At 39.9% G+C, this 18,510-nt stretch overlaps 1 protein-coding gene across 4 annotated transcripts in view; it reads left to right on the top strand.

The window, feature by feature from the left end:
• Positions 1-18,220, top strand: part of LNP1 (leukemia NUP98 fusion partner 1) — a 38,408-nt gene extending 20,188 nt beyond the window's left edge. For all 4 annotated transcript variants that reach the window (XM_058731618.1, XM_058731620.1, XM_058731617.1 and 1 more), the window contains exons 3-5: positions 2,875-3,075; positions 13,409-13,639; positions 18,056-18,220. In XM_058731618.1, the coding sequence (XP_058587601.1) occupies positions 2,914-3,075; positions 13,409-13,639; positions 18,056-18,205 (543 nt within the window). In that variant the 5' untranslated portion in view covers positions 2,875-2,913 and the 3' untranslated portion in view covers positions 18,206-18,220. The remainder of the gene's footprint in view (positions 1-2,874; positions 3,076-13,408; positions 13,640-18,055) is intronic.
• The last annotated feature ends 290 nt before the right edge of the window (positions 18,221-18,510 follow it).

Raw genomic sequence — 18,510 nt, 5'->3', positions numbered from 1 at the left:
TCCTTTCTCCAAACACTGTTTTAGCCATATTTCAGTGAGTCAGAGCTGTTTTTAATAAATCCTACTTCTGACACCAACTGGTACCGCAGTTTAAAGATTGCTAGAAAAATCCACAGCATATAGTTATACTTATGGATAAGATTTGTTACACTGAAAGGATACAAAGTAAAATCTAAAATGGTAAAGGGCATGTTGGGTGAAGTCTGAAGAAAGCCAAGCACAAGCTTCCAAAATATATATATATATATTTTCCATTGAAGCCTTATTATTGGATGCATTTAATTTCTCCAGTAATGAGTTTTGGCAACACATGTGAAGTGTCTACATTCTCATTTGGGACTTAGTGCCCATGGTTTTTAATGGGTGCTGTTTATGTGGGGACCCTGCTATGGGCTGTATGTTGTAATCCTACAAAATTCATATGTTGAAGCCTAAATATAATATGATGGTTTGTAGATAACGGCTTTGGGAGATAAATGAGAGGGTGGAGCCCTCATGAATGGGATTAGTGCCTGTGATGGTTAATTTTATGTCAATTTTATGGGGTGCCCAGATTAAACACTATTTCTGGATGTGTCTGTAAGGGTGTTTTTAGATGAGATTAGCATTTAAATTGATGGGCTCAATAAAGTTGATTGTCCTCCCCAGTGTGGTGGGCCTCATCCAATCAGTTGAGGGTCTGATTAGAACAAAGGACAGAAGGAGGAATTTGCCCTTTTTTCCCGCCTCACTTCATAAATTGGGATATGTCATCTTCTCCTGCCCTTGGGCTTGGATTTACACCATTGGCTCCCCTGGTTATCAGGTCTTTAGACTTGGACTGAATTACACCACTGGCTTTTCTGGGTCTCTAGTTTGCAGATGGTAAATTGTGAGGCTTATCAACCTCTATAATTGCATAAGCCAATTCCACATAATAAATCTCCATATTTATAACTTTATCTGCACATTTCCCAATATAAGAAGGGTTCAGAACTCCAAGAGATAGATGTCACTCAAAGAGGTTTTTAAAATAATGTCCTATTTCTTTTCCTCAAAATCCTTTAAACAATAATTAGGTATGATCTGTTCTGGGTTTTCAATCCACTGGTCATAGATTTATTATTTTGTTTCAAAAATTGGAAGAAAAGACATTCCTGTCTTAAGAGGAATAGAAAAGACGAGGTTTATCCATAGTTAAGTTTTGTGGACATACCTATCCTGCTTCCCCAATGAAGTTACCATGTTTCTTTCTTTAATAATAGAGACAACCAATAGTGGTTGCATACATTTATAGTTATAACTTTTCTCATCTGGGCCATTGAGAAGCAGGCTTTCTGCATTCTGTAATAAAAATATACAAAGTTACAAGCCTGTATCTCTCACTATTTAAAACAAGAAGTAAAAATGTTGCAAGCTATTTTATGCTTTGGTTTTTTTCCCTTAGCAACTTAGAAATTGTGGTACCATGCTCTAGAAACACTGGTCACAATTATTAAGCATGTCCTTTTGCAGCTCAAAGAGTTTTCATATGGGAAATGGCCAAGAATACCTCTGTTTACAAATGCAAGATTTCTCAAAGTTTTCTTGGAATACTGGTGGAATGGTGGAGTCTGGACTTCATTATTCTACACCTTGCTTCAAACTTGGCTATGCTGCTTAGTAGTAATTTAACCTTGAGCAAGTGATGATCTGTTTGAATCTCACTGTCCTTATCTATAAAATGTGATACAAATCTCCCAGGATACATTTAAAAATATGTACATTTACAAATATGTAAGATATTTGACTTCATACCTGGTACAAAGCAGGGGTTTAATAAATGTATTATTCCTGTTATCTCAAAAAAAAAATGCCCACTAAAAGGCAAGGTTATAGTGTTCATAGAAGCTTTTTATAATAGCCCTACCTGAACACAACCCAAATGACAGCCCAAAATGACCATCAGTTAGTAGATTGAATTTTTTTAAATGTGGGATATTCATACAATGCAGTACTATATAGCATGAACTACCATTACTACAAAAGTATGGATAAATCTCACCAATATAACATTGAATGATATGAAATAATACATTCTGTATAATACCATTGAAACAAAGTTCAAAAACAGGCAAAATTATAGAGTCAGCAGGCAGAAGTCATAACCTTTTGGAGGGAGGTTGGATTGGAGGAAGGACAAAGGGAGCCAGCTGAGATGCTGGAAATGTTTTGTCTTCACCTGCATGGTGGTGATTATATATGGGTATATGCATGTAAAAAATTCATCAAACTGAACACTTAATATTTGTACATTATATACATACATGTATATTATTTACATTTATGCAGATATAAATGATACATCAGTAAAAAAAATGCTCCCTTAATCCCAGGATTTTGTATCAATAGCAGTTTTATTTACTAGGAGTGTATCTAGCAGACAATATAACATGCCAAAAGCTGGCCATCTAGCAGGCTGTAGTCAGTCTGTCCCTTGTAAGTGGCCCCATTTCAGAACTAGCCTGGAGCTGACAGGCATATTATAAGGTCATGCTCCATCATCATTGACAGCTGGAGATGCCATCACATGCCATCGGCAGCAAAGCACAGGGAAAACCAGGCAGTGGACTGTGCTTCCCACCCTTAGGCTTGGAGGCACAAGCCCCAGCAATGGAAGGATTAAAAAGCCTCAATTTAAAAAGACAGGGGGAGGGGAGGGAATGTGGGCTGCACAATTTATAAATAGACATTCCCTGAGGCTGCCTGATGGTGAAGTGGTTGTTTAGTAAATCTTTCTCCCTTAAGAATCCCATTATCGGAGAGCATTTGAAAATACCAGTTTCATTTTGTCTTTTGGGGGAGATCCTGGGTTTCATCAAGTCAGCCCTGTTGGATGATATTGCTCTCTGTCAGATCTAGGGACAGGCCTTCAGTACCTTGAATCACCTATACATGGAGCACAAAGAGGATGATGATGATGATGATGATGTGTCTTTTGCCAAATGGATGAGCAGCTTCTGGGGTCACAGCTGGATAGAAGAGAATGAGAGAGGACTCCGAGACCGTCATGGATCACAAGCTGCCAGTTACAGGAAAACCTCCCTGCCCTGCCCAGTGAGTTATTATCAGAGAACTAGGGGAGAGTTGGACTAGGGGAGGGGGGTTTCTATTGGATAATTTTTGAAGAGGCCTTTGGTATAAAATTTTCTTTGGTTAAAAAGCAGTACTTCTAAACCTTTTTATATCCACAAAAATCCCTTTTATTACTTTATCTTGTTCTCCAGGGGAACTGATGTTCATCTATTAGGTAAAAATTTCTTCATTTTTAGTAGTCTAAGATATCTTTAACTACGATTCGGAGCTACTGATAAACCTGAGACAGTCCTTCTGAGGGTTAATGTAATTCAAGCCAAAGGAAAGACACTTGATATTATAGTTTGTGCAGCATCAGCATGGGTCAATGTGTGATTTCCTATAGTCTTTTTAAAATACTGAAAATAAGCTCCACTATTTGATAACCTCTGAAGAATTGGTGATTCCTCATGATAAATCACCACCTTTGAATAAATTTGATATCCTTTTTCTTCTGGTTCCCTTTTGGTTTCCTGAGGGTAGAAGGAGCCACAATTGTCCTGCCCTCAGCAAGGCAAACACCTAATGTCTAGGGAACAAGATGCAAGCAGGAAAGCCCCTGATGGGGAGTGGGTGGGCCTGACCAGGTGAGGACTCCACAGCAGGTGCAGACAGTGGTTCTCTTTGTTCAGCTGTGGTGCTGGAAGACTCCACTGCAGACACACATGTCCTCTGCTTCCCAGTTACACAACAATAATACAGCTTTTCTTTTTCATTGAGTCACTTAGAATTCCAGCTGTAGAGAATACATTCTCAACCTTCTGCCTCTGTCAACCCCAGAAACAAGTACGTTTTGGGGTAATGTTATTTTATTTCATTTTTATCCCTAGAGTTCTCAGATGCTTAATGCTTATAAGGGATATAAAAGTGTGTAAGGCAAAATCTCTTTTACTCCCACTGACCAGCAAGTTTTGAGGAATGTCTTTGAGACACAAATATTTGAAAATAGGTTTCTTACCAAATGCATACTCAGGGACTAAGGGCAAGTTTCAACAGCTCTTTGAGCTTCAGGTACCTTAAGTAAAAAAGAAGAGAGGCTGGACTGGATGATCCCTGGGAACCCTTCTAGTGCTAACTGTCCATGATTCTGTTGTAAATGAACACCTGCATATCACACTCTCATTTTAATCTCTTATGTTCCACTTCGAGTGAGGTATTCACAATGTGTGAACCAGAAGTGTAATTAGTTTCCAGTTTCCAGATAGTGAGGACCAGGGAGAAACAAAGAGAAAAATTCTGATTTGCTATTTATCTCAACAGCCCTTTGGAGCCACTGAAAATAGGAAAACAAAAGAAGAAACATGGCTTTTAAAATACAGTTTTGTTGAATAAATTTTAGCATTTATTAGACTTTTAATACTGACATAATCCACCCTTTTTAGAGAATCCATTTTTAGGTTTCAGTGCTGTTTGCCTTAAACTATCAGGGTGGAATTTGTTATGTATGACATTTCTAAAAGATGTCCATATATCTTTTCCTGCCCATGCTAGCTTTGAGCATTTGCCCGAATTAACCTCTTCAGATTCTCTTAGTCAACAGTGACTTCCATAATTATCAGACTAACATGCAGAAAGCATGTGCTTATTTAAGGATGCAAAGCATGGAATAAAAATGACCACATTATTCAATAGAACAGCAAGAGCATAAGCACAGAACACAGAGCAGGGGACCCAGAGTGAGGTGAGCAGAGTCCTGGGAAATAGTCAGGGGTCTGAATCTCCACCTCTGGTCACATTATGCCACATATTTATGAAGAGAGCCTGTAGTTGGATACTTAACTGTTCGAATTCTAAAATGTACTCAGGTTTTTCTTACCTTAGAGATATGAGAACCATTAGGTTTTCATTTTTTGTGTGTGTGTTTTGCTTTGAGCTCAACGAATAACTTAAAAAGAAAAGCTTACTCTTAGCCTTATCTCTTTTCTTCTCTCCCCACTGCTCCAACCTAAGGCTCTTCCCTCTCACAACCTATTAGTAACCTGTATCCATAAATATTACATGTGTTGGAAGAGAAGAGTTTTCTCCTTCTTTCCCATTTGAATGTGGTTTCTAATATGGCTTTCAGCCTCATGATTCCCGCAAAACCATAGCGATGGAGCCTTGATTCATTGGACATATTTATTGAATACCTATTATGTGCCAGACATTATGCAAGCCTCTATAGGCTTATAGGGCACAAGAAGACAAACAAAATCTCTGAGCTTGTGGAACTTCCAGTCTAGTGGAAAATACAATTTGTCAGAAAGAACAAGGTAGACAAGGGGTAGAGCGTGGTCCTTTTTAGAGAACACTATTTTTTAACAAGCCTCAGTTTAATGATCTATGATTGCTGATTTAAAGTGAAGTTAAAAATCTAACTTTACTGTCCTGATGTTCTTGGTGGAAAAAAATGAAGTGATATGAAGTCTCTTGCATTAACTGAACTGATGTGCCTTGCACCTCCAGTGCCACAAGTAAAAGTTTCTGTATTCCTTATTTGTTCTGCTCTTTGAAAGCGGATTTTAAAGACTTTAGTCTATTCAGCTTTCTAGGCATCTTCTGTATCTTACCATGGTTCTCTTACCATCCTTTGGCACAGTTTGGGCCTATGGAAGGGGAGATTATGCTAAATGAAAGGAGTCTTCAAGGAAGAACCAAATTCCCTGGCCGAGGGCTTTGTTAATTCTATTTATTTATTTATTTATTTTTTAATGTTTATTTACTTTTGAGAGAGAGAGAAAGAGACAGAGTGTGAGTGGGGGAGAGGCAGAGAGAGAGAGGGAGACACAGAATCCCAATCAGGCCCCAGGCTCTGAGCTGTCAGCACAGAGCTGGTCAGTGGGGGGCTTGAACCCAGGAGCTCTGAAATCATGACCCGAGCTCAAGTTGGGTGCATAACCAACTGAGCCACTCAGGCACCCCAAGGTTTGCTAATTCTAAATGCTTTCTCAGTGCTTCCTCTATGCTCCAAGGTAGGCACAGTATATGCTTGCCCACATGATATCATTTGAGGGTATATAAAAATAAGCCTCTACCTGTCTGCACCCAAGGGATTAAAATTTTTTTTTCATGTTTATTCATTTTTGAGAGAGAGAGAGACAGAGAGAGAGAGACAGAGAGAGAGAGAGCGAGAGAACACAAGCAGGGGAGGGGCAGAAAGAAAGAAACTCTGAAGCCGGCTCCATGCTGTCAGTACAGAATCCGAGGCAGGGCTTGAACCCATGAACCAAGAAATCATGACCTGAGCAGAGGCTGGATGCTCAACGGACTGAGCCACCTATGTGTACCCATTTTTTTCTTTTTGAAAATAATCACCTTTGGGGCACCTGGGTGGCTCAGTTGGTTAAGCACCCGACTCTTGGTTTCAGCTCAGGTCATGATCTCCCAGTTTCTGAGTTCAAAACCTGTGTGGGGCTCTGTGCTGACAGCCCAGAGCCTGCTTGGGATTCTCTCTGTCTGTCCCTCCCCCACGCACACTGTCTCCCTCAAAATAAATAAATAAATAATCTCCTTTAACCATTTTTATATTCTCTCTTCATGGTCTCAATTTAAAGCAATAGAAGACACTTATAATTTTCATTTTTATCCTGACTGACCTGAGTATGGCTACACACTGTCACCATTACAGTATCTCACCATAGGGGTGGTTTGCCCGCATTTGTTCACTACACGGAGCGGGCGGGGCATGGCCCCCTCAGAGGATTTTTCATAAACCTGAGGAGAAGGAGTGCCCTAAAGTTACGTGAGTAACAGTGGTTTCTTGTTTTTCAGGTTAAATTTATATTTAATTTCAACAGGAGACAATGCCTTAATCCCAAAGATGAAACTAGTGATAGAGTTTCAGGCAACAGTAACAACTCTACGGTAGCACTTTTAGCATAACGCTCTATGGATTTGTTTTCTATTTTCTATTGGATGTAGAGGAGTCGCTGGAAGGGCAGCAGAGTAGAGAAGGATGAAGGGAGGGCTCCAGAGGCAGCCACCCAGGGTCGGCCACTAGCAGCGTAACTGACTGAGTTACCTACGTCTCTCTGACCATATGTAAAGGTGACTGATGGGAACAGCATATGCCTCATAAGGGTCTAGGGAAGATTCAATAAGTAATTTATATAATGTAATTAGGACATTGCCTGGTACCTAATGAGCACCTATGCTTCTTATTATTATGTGCTGGAAGTGTTGAAAATTGGGAATTTTTTTCCAGATGATGCTTTAGTTAAGTACTGCAAAAAGTTCTAGAGTCTTTCATTTTGCCTTTCCCTCATTGTCTCTAATGTTTCTCTTTCTCTCTTATATCACAATGGGAAGACAGTAGGTAATTTTATACTGGTGGTTGGCATTTGGCATATGTTCTGTCATGGACCGATGTCGCCCCTCCCCCTGCTAACCCTCCAAAATTCATATGCTGAACTCCTAACCCCGAATGTGATGGTATTTGGAGATGAGGCCTTTGGAAGTAATTAGGTATAGATGAGCTCATGAGGTGAGATGGGATTAGTACTCTTATAAGAAGAGACACCATAAAGCTTGCCCTTTCTCTTTCTCTCCACCTGCATGCATAAGTCTTAGGCGAGACATTTAGCTGACCTAAGATTCATTTTCCTCATCTGTAAAAGGGAAGGATGATTCCCTCCCAGGATTTGTTCTGAGGTCAGAGGTCAAGGACATGGTCCCCAGAGAGTGTGGTACTCTGGTACTGTGCACTACGACTTAACATGGGTCTTATTATCCCAGCGCCTGGAACTTTCTCCTCATTGTTTCTCATTTTGGTGTTAATGGGTGTCTCAGGGGCTTGTATTTACACAGAGAGCAGGAGGGGTACAAGTGAAGGGTGATTGCAATTAAAGCCAAGACAAAGAATATCAAGTAGTTAAGCTCTCCAGAGGAAAATTTTACATAACCAATGTCTTTTTATTTATTTATTATTATAATTTTTAAAGATTTTATTTTTAAGTAATCTCTCCACCCAACGTGGGGCTCAAACTCACAATCCTGAGATCCAGAGTTACACGCTCCATGGACTGAGCCAGCCAGGTACCCCACCGATTTCTTATTAATTAATTAAAGTGAGAACATATGCCTTGGGTCAGAACTGGGAACTGGACAGTGACTGCTCTGAAGGCAGTGTCTGTACATGCTTTGTCACTCTGTCATCTGGGACCCCAGCTGGTGAGCTCAAAATGAAGGATCCCATCCCATGGGCAAGAGCCCACACTCACAGTGTGGGAGAGAAACCTCTAAGGCTAGTCCATGGCTGTGGAGGTGATATGTACGTACTTGGTAAAAATAAGCTACATAAAAATAAGCTAGGGCACTGTTTCATGTCTTTGCCAGGAAAATTACACTAGAAGGGCATATAAAATTCCAAAAGTAGAGCTTGCATGGTAAGCAAACATATTTAAAAATGGGAACTTCTCCCTGTAATCGATTAGAGACATCTTTTAAGCCTGTTTCCTACAAAGTTACACACAAAAACAACTGGAAAAACCTATCTGATAGGAAATATTAAGTATATAATATTAAGTATATAACTCTTGCCATTCTTTTAGGCCCTTTGTGCAAACATTCTCATTTCATATCCAACCTCAAATTTAAAAATTATATTTATTTATTTATTTTTAATTTTTTTAAATGTTTATTTATTTCTGAGGCAGAGGGAGACAGAGCGTTAGTGGGGAGCGGGGAGGCAGAGAGAGAGGGAGACACAGAATCCGAAACAGGCTCCGGGCTCCGAGCTGTCAGCACAGAGCCCGATGCGGGGCTCGAACTCACGGACCGCGGGATCATGACCTGAGCCGAAGTCGGATGCTCAACCGACTGAGCCACCCAGGCGCCCCTAAAAATTTTATTTTTAAATTTTTATTGTGGGGGCGCCTGGCTGGCTCAGTCGGTTGAGCATCCGACTTCGGCCCACGTCATGAGTTCGCGGTCCGTGAGTTCGAGCCCCGCATCGGGCTCTGTGCTGACAGCTCGGAGCCCGGAGCCTGTTTCGGATTCTGTGTCTCCCTCTCTCTGACCCTCCCCTGTTCATGCTCTGTCTCTTTCTGTCTCAAGAATAAATAAACGTTAAAAAAAATATAAATAAATAAATAAATAAAATTTTATTGTGGCAAGAACACTTAACACGAGATTTACCATCTTAGCAGATTTTTAAGTGTGCAATACAGTATTGTTAACTATAGGTCCAAGGCTGTACAGTAGACCTTTAGAACTCATTCATCTTTGCATAACTGGAACTTTATACCCATTGATTAGCCACTTCCTGTTTCCCCCTTCTCTCAAGTCCTGGCGACCACCACTCTATTCCTCGCTTCTATGGGTTTGAGGAATTTAGAGACCTCATGCAAGCGGAGTCATTCAGTATGTGTTCTTCTGTGTCTCAGTCTCAAGTTTTTAAAGTACCATTTTTTTCTCGATAATATAATACATGATCACTGCAGAAAATTTAGAAAATACTAAAAAAAAAAGTTCCATGGCACAAAGAAAACCTTTCAAAACATTCAGGTATGTTTTAAGGTTGTCCATCTTACAATGTTATCCTGCTTCAAGCCCTCCTCCCACCTCCCTCCTCCCAGGCGCTCCGGCTCAGCGAGCTTCTTTTCCTTCCAGCCTGGAAGCTCTTCTGTGGCACATATGGGGCTCATCCTCAGGCAGAAGAGTGTTCCCTGTTCCCTAATTAACCCTGCTCATCCTTCAGATTGTATCTTAATCATCACACCTTCACAAAAGTCTCCCCGATCCTTTTAGCCACTCCAGCACCCACACAAACATACATTATTTTACCCTATTATATCCTCTCAAGGCACCTTGAACTTTTCCTTTACAGCATTTGGCCAAGGCTGTAGGCATATGCCCTTTTTGTTTAGTGTCCTTCTCCTATGCAGACATCATCTCTCTGCAGGACACTGTGCCTGTTTAGCTCCCCAGTTTATCCAAAGCACCAAGTACTCTGTATTACCTATAATAAATGGAATAATATATACAAATTTACCTCATGTCTTTTTAGTAGCTTTACGAATCTTTAACCACATTTTTGATTATTTTTTGAGAGAAAGTTTCTAGACATGTGTGTTAGTTTTTTCGGGCCGCCATAACAAAATACCACAGACTGGGTGACTGAAGCAGCAGGAATTTATTTTCTCACAGTTCTGGAGGTTAGTGGTCTGAGATAAAGGTGTGAGCAGGTTTGGTTTCTTCCAAAGTCTCTCTTCTCAGCTTGCAGATGGCCACTTTCTTGCTGTGTCTTCACATTCCTTCCTCTGTGTGAGCCTATCTCTGGCATCCCTCCATGTGTGTCCAAATTTCTTTTTCTTATAATGGCACTTGTCAGACTGGAATGAGACCCACCATAATGGTCTTACCTTGACTTAATCTTTAAAGGCCCTGTCTCCAAATGTAGTCATATTCTGAGCTACTCACATAAGGCTTCAACATATGAATTTGGGGCAGGGGGACACAATACAGCAAACAACAATGTCCAATGGATGGATCCAAGGAGGGGGATATTGTAAGCCCCCTGGCACATATTGCCAACAGCTTTCTGGGAAGGCTATCCACATTTGTGGTCCTACCAGCCTAGATCCCTGCACTCTTGCTGGTATTGGTACCATTAGTAACATTTTGTTTTAAAACTGAAAGGTAAGATTGTGTATTATTTCATTTTCCATAATCTTTGTCTACTAATAAGCATAAACAATTTTTACCAGTTGGTATTTTGATATTTATTTTTCTTTCATTCTTTGTATATTTATTCATATATATATAGAGAGAGAGAATGAAAGAATATATATGTGTATATATATGTATATGCATATACATATATATATTAAGGTTTTATTTTTAAAAGGTTTAAGATTTTTAAAAAGGTAATCTCTACACCCAATGTGGGGCTGAGACTCACAACCCCAAGATTGAGAGTCTCATGCTCTTCTAACTGAGCCAGCCAGGTGCCCCTCATCTAATATATATTTAATGAACTCATGCTGTGAATAAGGCAAAGTGCTGCATAGTGGGATTCTAGCAGAGGATGAAACATGGCTCTTGATGTGATGGAGCATATGGTCTAATGGAGAAGAGAGACGTGTAACAAAATTACCCCAAATTTTGAGTATAGTTGTGATGAGTATCATACAGGAGAAGTACGAGATCCCAGGAAGGCATCTAACTGGGACCGGAACCAACCAGGGCAGTAGGGAAGGGTTTCTGTGGAAATGCAGAATGACTGAGTATGATTCGCCATTACTTGAGGTAATGTGGTGGGGTGGTGAGTGGTCATGAGCACAGAGGACCACCTGTGAAGGTGCCTGTGCCGGGTAGGAGCATGGGAGTTGGAGGAAGTGACTAACCAGTGAGACTGTCACCGAAAGGGCAGGGGATACAAGATGAGGTGCAAAACGAAAAGTGATCAGTTGTGACTTGGTGGTTGTCCTCCCCACTCTTTCTGCTGCAGGAACAACAAAATAAATGAGAGTGTGGATATGGGAGATCCACTATGAAGAGGCTGCTTCTGTAACCTGGCTGAAAGATGATCTGGGTGCCTTGAATTACAATAGTAACAGTGGTGCTAGAAAAGCATGGGTAGTTTTTAGAGACATTTGAGAGGTGGAATCTGCTGACGTGGCAATTGAATGTGAAGAGTGGCTCCTGAGTTACTGGTCTGAGTGAGTGCATGGTGGTGCCATCTTCTAAGTTAGGGGATACAGGAGGAGCAGGTTTGGGGAGGAGAGGTCATGAGTTCAGATTTGCACAAGTCAGATTGGGTGCCAGTGGGATACCATGAGGAAACTTGAGGGTGCAGAAACTCCAAGGAGATGTCTGCTCTAACAATACACATTAGGAAATCATAATATAGCTAGAAACTGAAGCCTGAAGATGAGATATTTACGGGGACAGTGTAGAGTGAGAAAGGAAAGGAAGGGAAGAAAGACTAGTTTAGAACCCAGAGGAACTCCAATAGTTGTAAGCTGCTAGAGGAACAAGGGAGTAGCAATGTCTAAAACACAGTGCAGAAAGATCACCCTTGAGCTGCAGTGGTAGAAGACAAAGAAAGATTGTTTCGTGTGCTACTGGATTGAATGCTACAAAATGATTAAAGATCAAAAGTGCACAGAGTTTGGCAACATTGAGACCAATATCCTGACCAAAATCAGCCTTGCGTGCAAAAGCTAAATTGGAGTCGGTTGGGAAGTGAGAAAAATTGAGAGAACAGTTCTTTTTTTTTTTTTTTTTAATTTGTTAATGTTTATTTATTTTTGAGAGAGAAAGAGAGAGAGAGAGAGAGAGAGAGAGAGAGAGAGAGAGAGAGAGAGAGAACGAGAGCCGGGGAGGGGCAGAGAGAGAGGGAGACACAGAATCTGAAGCAGGCTTCAGGCTCCGAGCTGTCAGCACAGAGCCTGATGCGGGGCCCAAACCCACAAACTGTGAGATCATGACTTGAGCCGAAGCTGGACAACTGAGCCACCCAGGCGCCCCTCTTTTTTTTTTTTTTTTTAAATATTTATTTATTTTTAAGAGAGAGTGAGCGAGTGGGGGAGGAGCAAAGAGAGAGGGAGACAGAGGATCCAAAATGGGCCCTGTGCTGACAGCAGAGAGCCCAATGAGGGGCTCAAATTCACAAACCTCAAGATCATGACCTGAGCTAAAGTCAGACCCTTAGCTGACTGAACCACCCAGGCGACCTAAGAGAATAGTTCTTTCAAGATTGGCTTCCCTGAACTGTCTGTCCTTTGATTGTTTTCTGATTATGACTTTAACATTGATACTATTACATTATATGACTTGTATGTTTATATGTATGTGAGATAGTTCTTTTCAGGATATTATTATTAAACATTACTAAAATGTAGCAAATATTTTTAAAGTTTTTAAATCTACCATGAATTTTGTTATGTTGCTTGTGCTGCACATTAGCTTTATTTTTATGCAGTTAAATTAGTTTTTTCCTTTTGGCTTTTTCCATTGCTTTTGCTTAGAAATTCTTTCTAAATATAGCAATCATATAACTATTCACCTTTGCATTATTTCTTAAACATTTATAGCTTCTTTAAAGTTTTTTTTTTAATTTTGGAATTTATTTTTACGTATCAATTTAGGGCTTGGAATGCTTCATTATATTGCCCTAATGGTGGAGGACGAACAAAGTTAGTCTTGGGTGTTCTACTTAATGTTTTAATCAATTGACTCTCCTTCATTGTAGAAGGAATGTCCTGCTAATCAAAAAGATAAAATTTCAGTTCAACATGAGATTTGTTTAGTTGGTAATTTATGGATAATCTGTCCCTGTGCTAATATTGTACAGTCTCTTTATATTATAAAAATTTTTATTCTGTATTTCCAGTTTCCTGTGCTTCCCAGAATCACATCATCTGATAGCCATCCCAGAAGGCATTCTCATGAGGACCAGGGATTTCGATGCCATACCCACATGCGGGATTATAGAAAATGTTCAGCAGATGAGTCATTCAAGGAGCCACTGGAATCAAAAGGAAGATCCCATTCCAAAATTCAAGCATTCTCAGAGTCCTTTGAACAACAACTGTGCTTTAGAACCAGACGCTCTGTCTCTTTGGTATGTAACAGAGTTATTGAATATTTAACCACTTTAGAAAAGGAAACCCAAAGGGGTTCATCCTCCCCAAGTTTGAGAACAACTCTTACTTCTTCATTGACAGCTTAGTGATGAGGTCTATGAAAAATGACACTCAGTTTTAGATAGCCCAGATGCATATTCATCTTTTAAATTATTTTTATTGGGGATTCCAATAAGTGTAAGAAGATTTCCTGGAGGACTATAGGTGGAATGTTTTTGTTACTGAGGTCCTCTGGTTCTTTGAGACTATTTTTGTCACTCTTATAAATAATCGTGACTTGTTCTTCTTTCACTATTTGAAGAAGGGAAAAACTACCCCAACTGTTCCTTTCGTATTTAATTCTGTAGCAGATAGTGTGTGACGGCAGTGTGTTCCCCTGCACTTGTAAAAAGCACACAGAAGGAGATCTCTGAACCCCGTCTAGTGAGTGTCCAGGAGTAGGAGCTGTCCAGGCATTCAGAGGGCCTTGTGGGAGTCTACGTAAAACACAAAGGAGAGACAGGCATGAAATGGGCGAAGAGTAGAAACTCCAAATGCCAAGCTTGATATATAAAGTAATAAACTAGAGACCTATTAATTTGGGGATAGTTTTTGAACTATGCAACATGTTTGCTGAGTGGCCTTGAGAAAAGTAACTTCTTTTTTCTGTTTTTTGTTTGTTTTATTTTGCAAAACAGGAATAGTAATATGTCTCTGCCATGCACCAGGCAGAAAAATAAGCAACTAGGCATATTGCCACCCAGTTTTTGAGCTATGTCCTATGAATGTACAGAGGAAGACTTGCGGGTGCTTCCTGCCTCATTGTCCATGTGAACACAATGTCTTCTGGTTAGCAGTGATGGCTGTTGGGACTGTCACCATGCATCTTTGCCTTGCAGCTGGCACCTCACTTTTACCAGAGAGTGACCCTGGGTGTGATTGTCCTTCAGTAGGCTGCTCTCTCCACCTGATCATAAGAGGAGTAAGGAAGGAAGAATAGTGAGCAACTGTCACTTACCATACCTAAATATTATTAAGAGTTCCTGTTTTGTCTTTTCTTTATATCGTTTTTAAATTTTTTTTAATGTTTATTTATTATTGAGAGACAGAGACAGACAGAGCATGAGCATGGGAGGGACAGAGAGATGGGGAGACACAGAATCAGAAGCAGGCTCCAGGCTCTGAGATGAAAGCACAGAGCCCGACGTGGGGCCCGAACTCACAAACTGCGAGATCATGACCTGAGTCGAAGTTGGACAGTTAACCGACTGAGCCACCCAGGCGCCCCTCTTTATATCATTTTTCAAAACACTACAGTTTCAGACTTAGAACAGTGTTGCAAGAATAGTATAAAAAATATACTCTTCATTCAGATTCCCTCCAAATGTTATTATGTTATATTTACTTGTATCTTTCTCCCCTTCCTAAATCCCAAACAAGGGCAGAACATTCTCTTAGAAAGACACAGTATAATAGTTAAACTCAGGAAATTAACACCAACACAATACTTTTATATCTAATTAATTGACCTTGTTCATATTTCGTCAGTTGCCCCATTAATATTCTCTATAGTGAAATTCCAGATCATGTATTGCAACCAATTTTCACATCCCCCTAATTGATTTTATTCTGGAACAGTTCCTCAGTCTTTCCTTGTCTTTCATGACCCTGACATGTGAAGAATACAGGCTTCTTTTTTAGACACCTTTTTAGAATGATGCTTAATTTCGGTTTATCTGATATTTCCTCATGGTTAGATTTAGATTATGAGCTTTCGGCAGGAATAAAACAGAAATGAAAGAATTCTTGTTTTAAAATTACATGTTAAAGTAATTCATTATATTAATTCAGGAGACATATCAGCCTCAATTTTTTTTTTTTCCAGAGCAAGTCACGGTATATTTTGAAAAAAAAAAAAAAAACTTAATCTTAACAGTTCTTTGTTGATCTGATGTCCTCATGATCCACATCTTATATAACTGCTTATATGATATCATTTGCTAATATTATAAGTCCTAACAGTGTGCAAGCATGAAATCAGTTCTCCTATTTAAAAAGATACTCATCATATTCTCCCTAAAATATTTGCTAATATTTCATTTCCCAAGCTCTTCCTTTTGAGTGTTGAGGCAATCAAGACAGCATTTTCAATTTTTTGACTCAAGAACTCTTTTCACGGCTATGTATGATAGCTAGAAACCTCCTAGGGATTCACAAAATCAGTTATTTTTTCATATTTTATATATATATATAATATATATATATATAAATGTATATAGGATAAATAATTTTATTGAATATTTTATTTTATATAAATTTTTAAAAGTTTCTTTATTTATTTTAAGAGAGAGAGTGTGTGAGCAGGGGAGGGGCAGAGAGAGAGAGGGGGAGAGAGAGAGAGAGAGAGAGAGAGAGAGAGAGAGAGAGAATCCCAAGCAGGCTGTACACTTTCAGTGCAGAGTCTGATGCGGGGCTTGAACCCACGATCTGTGAGATCATGACCTGAGCCAAAACCAAGTGTTGGACGCTTAACCAACTGAGCCACCCAGATGCCCCTCTGTTATATCAATTTTTAAAGAGTATATACTTTAAAGTTTATCCTAATGTAAAATAAAAAATTTAGAACATACGTATACTTTAAAACTTGTTCCTACTTAACAATTGACATACTTTTCTAAAGCTAACTACACTAAAAAGTGTGGTTTTTTAGCAAATCTAAAAATGATATGTATTTTGGTTGGGAGCCAAATGTATAGTAACATGTAAATTAAAATTTTTTATCCTTCAGCATCAAAAAGAGCCACAAACTAATTTTGTAACAAAATTAAATTCTTTCATTTTGATATTGAAAAACTCAACTGGCTTATTTCGAAAATTTTTACATTTTGTTTTTAAATGAAATAAGAAAACAGATTTCAGTTCATTTTTTTTTTACATTTATTTATTTTTGAGAAACAGAGTGAGACAAAGCGTGAGTGGAGGGAGGAGGGGCAGGGAGAGAAGGAGACACAGAATCTGAAGCAAGCTCCAGGCTCTGAGCAAGTGGTCAGCACAGAATTAGGACGCTCAACCGACTGAGCCACCCAGGCACCCTGATTTCAGTTCATTATTAATGAGTGTTGCTCAGATAATCTTTATTCTCAATAAGGGAAAAGCCAGACTGAAAGTAATCATCACTGTATTTCCTCCTTTTTTTGTACTGTTTTTATAAGTATTAGAGACATTCATGACTGCTTAATATGAACTTTTATCAGCCTGATGGATCTAATACAGCTGCTGGGTCTGATGAACACAATCTGGAGGCACATTTACAGACCTGGTACAATTTTTTAAGCTGTATCTCAGCTTCATCGTTTGTTTGGCTTTGTGACTTTGACCCCTGGACCACTGTAGTTAGAAATGAAGCAATGTAGGTATGAAAACAACTCAGCACTGAAGAGTAGCTGACACCACTGCAGGAACCGGACACCCTCATAACTCAGCCTGCAGGACTGAGTCACGATCTTGCTCATCTGACTGCCTCTCATCACACTGACATTCAGGCGTTCCCCCTCGTTTCCAGTTCATATGGAGGCGGGGGGACAGTAATGATGTTATTTGGTTTTTTTCTTAAAAACAGAAGTGTAAGTAGACACCATCAGCACATTTATCAGTGCCATTCTTTAGTCAGTAATTCCTTTGAAAGATGCTTCTTGACCATGGAAACTGAAGAAACATTCCCCTCCCCCCTCCACACTTCCCTATCATATCACCCTGTTTGCTCATCATCGTTGTACTTATCACTATCTGTTATATGGTTTGTTGCCTTTTAGGCTTATTGATTGCCTGTCACTGTCCACCTAGGTGTAATATTGAAGAAGTAGGGTTTCTTTAGTTAGTGCTGTATCTCCTGATCTTAGAGCAGTAGTGTGTGTTCAATGAATCAGTGAATGTGGACCCCTGGGCAACCTGTTGGGGAATGACAATGTGGTTGGATGTCATTCCTCAACACTCCATTCTTCACACATTAAAACTAATGCAAACCCTACTATTAATGTAATTTAAAAGAAGTGGGCCCTGGGAAGTTAGAATCAGTCCATGTATGATTCACTTGCCATATTCCTCTTCAGAAAAGCACCAGGAGGCTATTAATTATATCGTACTGTGAGAACACATCTCTCTACATGTCAGAGGCAGACGCAGGGTTGTGTACAGGCTGAGTTTCCTCCACAGTCTCTCTGCTGACACCCAAGGCTCATTCCCTTTATTTATGACTAAAACCTTTAGCAACACACTTAGGCTTATGCTAACTTATTATGAGAAATTAAGATGGGCAAGTCTACTACATGAGCAGGGCTTTCTTCATCTCTGATAGGAGAAATGTTCCACGTTAGCTGTTAGTACATTCCTACCCTTTTCTGACCTTTCTCTTTCAGGGACCTGAGAGCAGAAAGGAGAGAAATGAAAGAGAATGTCTGAGGATGGAGATAAAATCTCAAAAGAAAATGGAGGAAAGAAGGAAATCTAGGAAGGAAGAACACAGAGAAGAATACATGCCCTCCTTGTTTGAAAAAGAGCCCAAATAGTATTTTGTCTCCACATCATGACTACAGATGCCACTGTGTTTTTCGGGTCCCCGAATGCCAGGCCAGGTGGAGGTAGCTGTAAGAGAGTGTCTGCGGGTGCTGAGTGACTGCAGCCGGCAGTGGGTGTGGCAGTCCCCCAAGGTGACTGGGCACCTGCTCCAGCTGCTTCTGGCCTCTTAGTTGAGAGTTGTTGTCCTTTTATGGGCACAAGGAGAATCAAAGGTATCTTAATAGAATAAGTAATTCTTAAAAATGTAAAGAGAGGGGCGCCTGGGTGGCGCAGTCGGTTAAGCGTCTGACTTCAG

The sequence above is a fragment of the Neofelis nebulosa genome, chromosome 5, assembly GCF_028018385.1.
Source record: "Neofelis nebulosa isolate mNeoNeb1 chromosome 5, mNeoNeb1.pri, whole genome shotgun sequence".
NCBI classification, from domain to species: Eukaryota; Metazoa; Chordata; class Mammalia; order Carnivora; family Felidae; genus Neofelis; species Neofelis nebulosa.
Note: the sequence above shows the minus strand (reverse complement) of the source record. Positions and strands in the feature narration are given on the sequence as shown.